The 10,588-nt window shown below is 37.8% G+C and overlaps 1 protein-coding gene across 6 annotated transcripts in view; it reads left to right on the top strand.

Moving 5' to 3' along the window:
• Nucleotides 1–10,588, top strand: part of pdlim5a (PDZ and LIM domain 5a) — a 39,925-nt gene that overhangs the window by 6,859 nt on the left and 22,478 nt on the right. For all 6 annotated transcript variants that reach the window (XM_057322875.1, XM_057322883.1, XM_057322898.1 and 3 more), the window contains one exon: nt 9,680–9,831. In XM_057322875.1, the coding sequence (XP_057178858.1) occupies nt 9,680–9,831 (152 nt within the window). The remainder of the gene's footprint in view (nt 1–9,679; nt 9,832–10,588) is intronic.

Genomic DNA, 10,588 nt, shown 5'->3' with positions numbered 1-10,588 from the left:
TCTCTCTCTCTCCCTCTCTCTCATCGTTTCAAATGATGCTATTGCAAAAAAGTGTACTCGATATGGTAAAATTGCAAGTCCGTTTAGAATGATCCCGTTGGGTCTCTCAAATAACAAGTGTTGATGTTTCTGACTTCACCGGAGCGATCTGAATAAGTTTGTCGCATCTGTGTTATGGGCAAGAAAAGCTTGTAATAATGATGAATTGTCACAGAAGAAACGGTTCAGATTAAGGAAACATTTGACTGTAATTCGGAAGGAGACAGGATTGGGATGAGGGATAGGAAGAAGGCTGACACTTTTATAGAATTTATTGGGTTAAAAAATGTGGATGTGATTTTCTTGCAAGAAACCCATAGTGACGCACATAGTGAGGTGGATTGGCGATTGCGGTGGAAAGATGAAGGTGTTTTTTCTCATGGGACTAACTTGAGTGCAGGAGTTGCAATTCTTGTTTCTCCGAGTTCTCCGGCAGTGAGACAGAGAGAATAAATATTTTTAATAAATTGTCTGAGACGACAATAACAGGATGATGATCTAATAGTTTCAGGAGGGGATTGGAACTGTACACTGGATTATGTATTTGATAGGAATGGAGAAGAACCACATTTTCAGTCACCTATAGTTTTAGGTAATTTAATTAAAACGTTTAACTTTACAGACATTTGGAGAGATTTTAATCCTTCAGTAAAGCAATACACCTGGGTAAAGGTAAATGAAGGAAGAATTTCAGCAGCACGTCTTGACAGATTGTATGTATCCAAAAATATGAAAAGTAAAGTTGTACGTACAGCTGTTGTCCCCACACCTTCTACTGACCATAATCACCGTTGACTGTAAAATGACCTCTAAAAGAACCAGAAGAGCTTACTTGCATTTTAATGTAAAATTGCTGCAGGATATTAATTTTTGTGAAACTTTTAAACTTTTTGGGGAAAACTGGAAAAGTGAGAGAAATAGGTATGAGGATATTTTACTTTGGTGGGAAATAGGCAAAGTACATATAAGAGATTTTTGTCAACAATATACTTCACATTCAAATGTATGCTTGAGAAAGACTCTAGAGTGGCTCGAAAAAGAAATCCTTGTCATTGAAAACAATATGTTGGATGGAGATATTTCTGATCATTTACATGAGTGGAATGAAAAGAAATTAAAGTGAAGTTTTATTTGAAATGAGAAGGTTAAAGGTGCTCTTGTAAGAAGTAAGTTTTTATCAATGAAAGATATGGATGGAGCCACCTCATTCTTTTTTAATTTGGAGCACAAAAGCGTACAAGGATAACTAATGCACAGTTTGAAAAACAGTGATGGACATGAAACGAGTGATCCTGTAAAAATGCGAAGATTAGCAGTGGATTTTTATTCTGATTCATGTTCTGACGAGAACACTGATATTCAGAGCCAAGATGAACTTTTGCAGAATCTTCCCTGTTTAAATGAGGAAGATAAGGCTGAATTAGAGCTTTACATACTGCAGTTATGGGTCTTTCTCCAGGCAGAACTCCGGGAATAGATGGACTTCCAAGTGAATTCTATAAACATTTCTGGTCTACGATTGGAAACGATTTCTTTGAAGTGCTACAGGAATGCATTCGGACAGGTTCTCTGCTATAGAGTTGCCAGCTCTAACACTACTGCCAAAGAAAGGAGACCCTACCTTATTAAAGAACTGGAGACCCGTGGCAGTTCTGTGTTCTGAATACAAACTGTTTTCAAAGTGTCTTGCTAACAGATTGAACAAAAAATGGAATAAAATAATACACAAGGACCAATCCTATTGTATAAAAGAAAGATGTATTTTTGCTGATTTGCTTTTAATACGTGATGTTGTTGATTTTGCTACGAGTAATAATATTAATATAGGGTTGTTTTCACTTGATCAAGAAAAAGCTTTTGATCGAGTTGATCACCAATATCTTTTTAAAGTTTTAAAGACTTTTGGTTTTGGGGAGAAATTTGTTTCCATGATAAAGTTGCTGTATAACAATGCCACATGTATGATTAAGATGGCGGGTGGTCTCAGCATACCTAATAAGACAAGGGTGCCCTCTTTCAGGTCAGCTTTATACTTTGGTCATTGAACCTCTCCTATGTAAATTAAGAGAAAAGTTAAGGGGTCTACATGTTAACAGTATAATTTCTAATGAATGTGTGAAAGTCTCCGCATATGCTGATGATATAACTGTTATCTTAAGAAATGATAATGATGTTCGAGAATTAAAAAATATTTTAGAGAGTTATGGGAAAGCATCATCTGCTAAAGTCAACTGGGAAGAAAGTGATTCTCTGTGGTGTGGTGCAGATCACAATACTTCCAGCTTTTTTACAATGGGGAAGATCTGGTTTTAAATATCTGGGGGTTTTCTTAGGAAGAGAGGAATATAGGAGGAAAAATTGGGAGGGCCTGATGGAAAAAGTGTGTGCTCGGTTGTCTCGATGGCAAAGCCATCTTATAGGGGAAGAGTTTTGGTCTGCAACAATCTCTTAGCCTCATCTTTGTGGCCCAAAAGGAGCATCCTGGAACCTCCCAATGATCTGGTGGAAAATCTGCAGAAACGTTTGATAGACTTCTTTTGGTCTGGGCAACACTGGCTTAAAGCATCTGTGTTGTTTTTACCAAGACAAGAAGGTGGTCAAGGACTAGTGGACATCAAAAGCAGAGTAATGACTTTTAGACTTCAGACTGCATACTTCATGGAGAAGAGGTGAGCTGGTCTGGCGTGGCGTGTGCCCTCTTAAGAAAAGCAGGTGGAATGGGGCTAGATCCTCATCTTTTTCTGATGGACATTCAAAACGTTGATCTTTATGGACTTACTTCTTTTTATCAGTCGATGTTTAAAGCTTGGAAAACTCTAAATGTCACAAGGAATCTCAAGAATGTGAGAGAGGAACCTTTAAAATTCCTGAATCCACAAGAGGATTATGCAGTAAAGTCACCAGCTCTGAGAAATGCTTTAAGAAATGCAGAAGTTACAACCCTGGGACATTTGATAACAAACGAAGGATGGATGACTGCTGAAATGCTGTCTTCAAAGATTGGTGTTAGGTCAGTTCGCCGGACACAGAGACTGCTAAATGACATTTTTGAAAGCTTGCCAATGGGTGTTAAACGTGTTTTGGAGACCGCTAATGAGGATAAAGTTGTCCCCTTCCCAGAGTTGGTAGTTGCACCTGCTGTGGGCTCTTTTCAAGAGAAAGAGGGGGCTTTGCTCAATTTCAATACTCCAGAACTAAGACTTTTTAGTGAAACGGAGAAAAGGGCACTATACGTAACATGTGTCAAAGTTTCACATATTCGGTCCTTGGAAGGACTTAAAGAATCCAAATGGCAGGAAAATTTTGGATCAGACGCTTCCCCTAAAGGTTGCTGGAGGACCGTGTACAAAAGGTCAGGTGACCTCCAGTGGAGAATTGTGCGTGGTATAATAGCCACAAACAGATACTGAGCACATATTGATCCACAGGTGGGGAGGGGTGTCCCTTTTGTGGTTGATCAGAAACTGTTTTTCAGTGATTGTTTTATTGTGAAAGACTTGTTAATATTTTAGCTCAAGTGGAAGAATGGTGTACAATTTTAGGAGGGTTTTTCTCACCAATGCTTTTTTTCTATGGTCTTAAGTATAACAAAAGTAAAAGAGAGGTCCATGTATTGCTTAACTTTTTATTCGGCCAAGCAAAAATGGCAATATGGATCTCACGTAAAGGTAAACTTAATGGTGTGGGGTCAACTGATACAATGTCAATTTTAAAAGGTTTGGTTAAGTCGAGATTAATGTTGGAATATGCCTACTACCAAATGGTTAAAGACTTTAATTAGCGTTGGGGAGTGAACCAAGTTTTGTGTGAAGCTGATGTTGATGGTTCTTTGAAAATGTATTTATAGTTGGAGTAAAAAGGTTTTTTATTTTTTTATATTATATAATATATTTTTAGATGTACTTGTTGTTTATGTCTGTAAATTATAAAAGACTCTTATTTATAGAAAATTGTTAAATAAAGAGTTTTTAAAAGTCTCTCTCTCTTATAGACGTTACTCGCACTTCATAAAAGATGTTATTTCAACGTGTCAGTAAAGTCTAATTTCAGTTCTGGACACATCGTCCGTCTCACTGTTCTTTATTTGAAATGATGGATCTCGTAAGGTGATGCTGGACCTTTAGCAGGACGTTCTGTCTTTTATTTCTCATGACATCATCCCCAAACTGTGTGTGTGTGAGTGATAAATGTTTGGTGGAATGAAAACTTGAAAAGATGGATAAAGAATGTTCCAGTTCATGCGCTGGTAAAATGAGCTGCTTTCTCAGAGGTCCTGTGCTGGCAGTCCCGTGTTTCAGATCCAAGGATTATCTGCAGCTCATCATCTGAGTTACAGATGTAATATTTCTCCCGATGTTTTTTCTCATCTGTTCAGCCCGTTCAGTGGGAGTGTGTTGGGTTTGGATCTGAAGCGGTCTGTGATGTGAAAAGTGAAGTTTGGCAGGTTGGCAGCTGACTTTTACACAGATGTAATATCTTAAGTTTGGGTTTATGATGGGATTTAATATGTGGGTTTGGTCTAAACGGGACTTTATGAGCCTGTGGCCTGGCGCTCTCGCCGTATGTTGGTCCGTGTCAGTTTTCCAGCTTATTTTTATTTTGCACCGATTGTTTTTACTGTTATTTTTTGTGACCGAATGTTTGTGTGCATATATTATATTCTGTGAATTGTATTTGATTATTAACGCGATAGCCCGATTTGAAGAACATTTTGCTAACATTGCCGTTCTTTTATGAAAACATTATTTCTGGGTGTATTTAATAAGCGTTACACTAAAATGTAGCAATAAAGTTTTTTCATGTTTAGCATTGATCTATGTAATGTGGATAAAATGCTCTTATGTTATTACTGCAAGAACACTTGGACTTCCGTAAGATAACGGGAGTCAACATTTTGAAAACCTCTGTTGAGGACATGTACGTCTGTAAAAATGCCTTGTTCAGTTACCTAAAAATGTGCTTCATGAGGTAAAATGTGAATACACACACACACACTTGCATGTGGTTTACGAGGACTCTCCATAGACGTAATGATTTTTATACCGAACAAACTGTATATTCTATTCCCTAACTCTAACCCCTAACCCTAATATCACATAAAACCTTTGTCTTTTTTTCTTTGAAAAAAATGATCATTTAGTATGTTTTTTAAGCATTTTAGTTTACGAGGACACAGGAAGTGTCCCCGTAAACCATGTTTACGTTGTTATACACATGTCATTACACAGATTTGTGTCCTCGTAAACCGTGTATACAAGCACACACACACACACGCCATTGTAAGTGTATTTAGTAATGTGAGGGATATTTATACAGTTGAATGGGCTTTTTGTTCTCTCTTCATCCAGCAACCATAAAACATCTCTCAGAAACACTAAAATCACTGATGCTGGATCAGCAGACCGTGTGTGCGCGCTATGACATCACAGTTAAAGCTACAGTTCACTTACAATAATAATTCTGTCATCATTTATTCTCTCTCATGCATGGTTGTAAATCTGTATGTGAGTTTTTCTTCAGTGGAACACGAAAGAAGATATTTAGAGAAATGTCTCTGTGGTTTTGTGTTCATAGAATGGAAGTCGATGGGGTTCAGTGTTGTTTGACGATCAACATTCTTCAAAATATCTTCTGTTGTGTTCTGAAGAAGAAAGAAACTCACACAGGTTTGAAATTACATGAGGATGAATAAATGATGGAAGAATTTTCATTTTTGGCTGAAGTATCCCTTTAACACTTGTTATATTGCATCTTAGGTCATTCAGTTTTTGTTTGTGGTGTTTGGGTTGGACAGATGGAGGGATGAAGAAGATAGAAATGACTTTCGATTTGCTGTGCCGCTTGTTTTAAGACCTCCCACCCTCTCACATCGCATACATCATTGTATAATGACATCAAAATCAAATCAACAAATCAAAGAACTCAGTAACACTACTGTAGCTCATTTGCATAAGGTTCATCTTCTGGACACGCCCACCTTACACAATGACTCTTGATTGCTCCATGTGATGGATTTACATTGACGTATGTGTGTGTTAGATAGTAGTATAAATCCTGTGATCTACACGTTTCTAATAAGCATCAAGACTTTTGATCCATCACAATCGATTTACTTTCTTCAGTTTGACCTGTCAGACCGAAGCCGTGCGGATCTGTTCTCACGTTTGTCATCACAGATGTTTGAGTTTCTCTTCCTGGAGTGACTCTGAAATGTGAAGCATTTGTGCGGGTGGACAGTGTTGAACTTCAGCTTCATCTTCCTCTGAATGATGGTGGATTATTTCCATCTTTTGACTATTTCACTGTTTGATAAATGAAACTTGAAACTGTAGGTTTTGGAACAAAGATCTGAAGTGTCTGTGTCCGGGTGGCAAGGAAGGGAGGTCGGGTGCCTTGGACCAGGATTGTATGTAGCAAACGTCTGAAGCAAACCGGTGTTTCAGATGTCACGTGAATATGATTTTGTACTTTATTTTAGTATTTTATGACGTGGCTGTTTTATATGATGCAGATCATACTCGTGTGCAATAACCGTAAAACTGAAGCCCCATTCCTAAACCACACCATCACTGGTGCTAAAGCAGATTGTAATAAAACATACGAATGAGATTGTGCTCTCACATCACAGAACATCTAGAACCCCTTTCGAGTCGATTGAGTCCAAACACTACACATGTACACACACACACACACACACACACACTCACAGATTTCCAATCTGCTCATTTAACTTTCAACCTTTTCTTTCGTACACTTCTTTTGTTCAGATGTGTGTTTATTGTGTGTGTTTGTGTTTACGAGGGTGTTGTTGTGTGCACATCTCGACTAAATCAAAGACTAACACGCCAGATCTTCTGGAGTTCATTAATGAGACGCTTTTACAATCACACGATTGCTCAAAAACAAACTCGAAACACATGTTTGTCGCACAATTATTTGTTTCCACCTCTAAATTGGCTTTAGTTTAACTGCGGCGTGGTGATAAACAGCATCCGTGTTGCTGGTTTTGTGTGATAATTGTTGTCACATGCTGCGTGTGTGTTATTAGTGTGTTCTCCAGTGGAAACCGAAGTGACGTCAGGTATCAAACATCCTGTGAATCTCTTCTTCTGAATGTAAAGGATGATGAATCAATAACGATATGTATCGACCATACATCTTTATATAACGCTCCAAACTGAACATTTATGTAGTTTGTTGCATAACCATCCATGCGCAGTCACTGCATCACAAACAGCTTTTTATTTTCTTACACAGTGCGAGCTTTTTTTTACAAATAGTCCGCGTTTGCAACCTGCAAGTTTGGATTTTGCTTTTACAGAGAGAGAACATTAGTCACGATCAGTGTTGGAATTGTGTCAAGGCTCTTGGGGGGCCCCCAACCAGCCCTAAAAAAAAAAAAATTACGAAGCTGCCAGTACGAGCATCAATCACATGATAGTTAAACGCATAAACGTCCTTAAAATGTTGAGATCCATTAAAAGAGATCCACATGACGGAGAGATTGAAATATTTATTTCTTTATTTTTTTGCAGTGACTATGGTATCGATCTTGCTGTTGATTTTTTCATTTTGCATTGTACATTTTTTATTCAAAAAAACAAAATTCTTAAGATTTTGCCTATAGGTTTAGGTCTTTTTTACTGAGCTTTCGCTCATTGTAAAATCTCTTAAACTTATTGATAGCAATAAGAATAGCAAGTTTTTCCAATTTTATGATAATGTTTTTTTACTAATTGAGATTTCCTGTCTTTTTATTTTCCTTTATTTATTTTCTTGTCCTTTGAATCTTGTTCTTTCTATTGCTGCAATGCAGTGCTATTCCCTTTTTTTTGGAATATTAATAAAAAAATCCTTTTTCATGAAAAACCAAGGGATCCCCCAAGTTCATTATTTTAGACCTTATGAGGGGTCCCTTAAGGCTTATGAGGGGTCCGGGACCGCCCCAGTCCCCTCTCAATTCTAACCCTGGTCATGATACAGTGTTAATTCTATGACTGTGCGCTGGCACGTCGATGGAGTGCCATGTACACGCACGCATTCACATCCAATTTAACACAGTAACTTTATCTCTATCACAGACATTGCAGTTGTTCAATGTCTCACGGACCATCACGGATGTTTTTATCTGCATGCATTTTAAAGTTGTTTCAAGCGATATGACACAAAAGCTTCCTCTGACATATGAGCGTGTGCACACAGACGTAGAACAAAGTTGTCTTTCACGTCTTTTTAGCTATTTATCTGTAAAATGCACACAAGGTTATGCCAAAACACACAAGGTTCACATAAACAGTGGCTAATGTTTTTAAGTGACGTTAACACTTAAAGTCCCAGTGAAATTAAAAATGACAATGGCTTATTTTTTCATGAAATATTGAAGCGTTTATTGTAAATAGTTGATCAATGTGGGTCATTCTCTTTTCAAAATTTGTGTGCCCTCATAATCTTTAGTTCAAATCTGTAAATGTACTTCCTTCCTGTAATGACTATCCATCTTGGGCGGAGCATCCGTTAACTCCTCCCCTTCAACTGTCAGACTGATGCCAGTTCCATTTCAAATCGCAACTTCTATTTTTACACACCCAGTCAAATCACCAAGAAAGACGAAAATTACAGAAATACGCAAGTATAAACGATCGGAACTTCCGGTTCACGGGGACTTTAACAGTGGATGTGTATTAGCATTAGCATTAGCTCTTAAAGTGACAGTAACCTAATAAACCTGATTCTGTCTAACACTTCACGGTAATACAGTTAAAATTGGGAAGATGTAAATAATACAGTGGTAAAAGGCTATTAAAATGAATCAATAATTATCGCTATCCCATGATATGAAACATTATATTGATGATACAATTTTTCGTGTGTTTGTGTCCAGGTCTTTCTTGCATGAAAGTTTTCCTTCTTGATGCAGAAACAGCACTGGTCACCGAGACCGAGGTCTCAGATTTTGTTTTAAAGACACACATGAAACTGAACATCTGGAGTTTGACAGCGCAGAGTTTGTGTTTATAAAAGCTGAAGTCATTCAAGAGGTGCTCAGATCTCAGGCTCGTCGTTTTTAGAGTTATCTTTATTTGATTTCCGTTTGAATTGGCCCGACCGCCCGTCTCAGGTTTTTAGGAACATCTGTTGTGATCTTCACATCACTTGAACTAAACGTGAACTCTTCTTCCATGAGTGATGTGAGCTGTTTGCTGTAGGAAGCTGTTGTAAAATAAAAAACGTGACTCGTCTCGCTCTCATCCCGCTCTCTTTGCTTTCCAGAGCTTTCGTAGTAAAACTTGAAGTTCAGCGTCTGCGTCTGGTGTCTTTTATTTGAATTCCTCCGTGCTCTTCAGTTTGTGTTCTAGCCACGTAAGGCCAGAAACGCAAGCTTGTTTGACTTATTTTGAGTCTTATCTCACATCTCATTTCAGTAAATATTCGCTTTGGTAAATATTTTGATGTAGTGTTTTGGTTTGATCATTTTAATGATCAATCGAGTGGTGATGTATTGATTTAATAATGACATAGCATGCGTTGTGCCAATATTGTCAAGTGGATAACATCAGAATTTAAAGTGAAATCATTTCTGTGCCTCTTTAGAAGTATATACACAGATGTTTTCATCTGTTTTTCATCTGTGTTGTTTCAGATGATAGATGGGGGAAAGGCAGCGAAGGCTGGAATATCTGTGGGAGATCTGGTGTTGTCCATCGATGGCATCCGTACTGACGCCATGAATCACCTGGAAGCTCAAAACAAAATCAAATCCTGCACAGGGAGTCTCAACCTCAACTTACAGAAGTAAGAGCCTTCATTTACACCACTTTCATCATATTCATGACATTCATATTCACAGTTCACTTGATCCAAATAACCTTGTGATCGTTGCTTAATCTTTTGTTTTCTTTTAGATTTGAGCATGTGCTTATGCGGTGTTGGTTTATTTATCATGACTTAAAAACATCAACAACATAAGACTCGTCTCTTTATCCCACTGCTGTCACATCACACAAGCACTTTCCACATGATTATGACACGAAAGCCATTCTCACACACACACACACACACACACACACACACACACACACACAAAACAGCAATAAGAGTAGCGTTTACACAAACAGCGCACATCTGCCTCTGGACAGAAACACATGGTGTCCGTCCGTCCACACTGAAGCGTGTTTATAACCGCGAGAACCAAACAAGAAGAGTTAAGAGAAGCGCTTTATTCTCAATCATTTCTATTATACAGCACTTTACATCGCTTTAAGAATGAATTGTGTCTTTATATGGGATGAAACATGATTAATAATACATTGATTATTTACACACAAACTTTCTTGAAGCTCAGTAGGTTATGGGTTGGACTCCCGGGAAACACATAAGATGGATAAAAGCGTTCATTATGTGAGCGTCGCTTGCCAAGGAAAAGTTGCTCGTACACTGTAACAAATTCAACTTAAAAATGTTCTCCTAACAAAATCAATTAAGTATCTTGAACAAACAGTACCCCGTTTTAGTAGAATTTTGATATATTTCGACAAAATTTGTTGCTGAC

This window comes from Triplophysa rosa, linkage group LG2, assembly GCF_024868665.1.
Source record: "Triplophysa rosa linkage group LG2, Trosa_1v2, whole genome shotgun sequence".
NCBI lineage: Eukaryota > Metazoa > Chordata > Actinopteri > Cypriniformes > Nemacheilidae > Triplophysa > Triplophysa rosa.
Note: the sequence above shows the minus strand (reverse complement) of the source record. Positions and strands in the feature narration are given on the sequence as shown.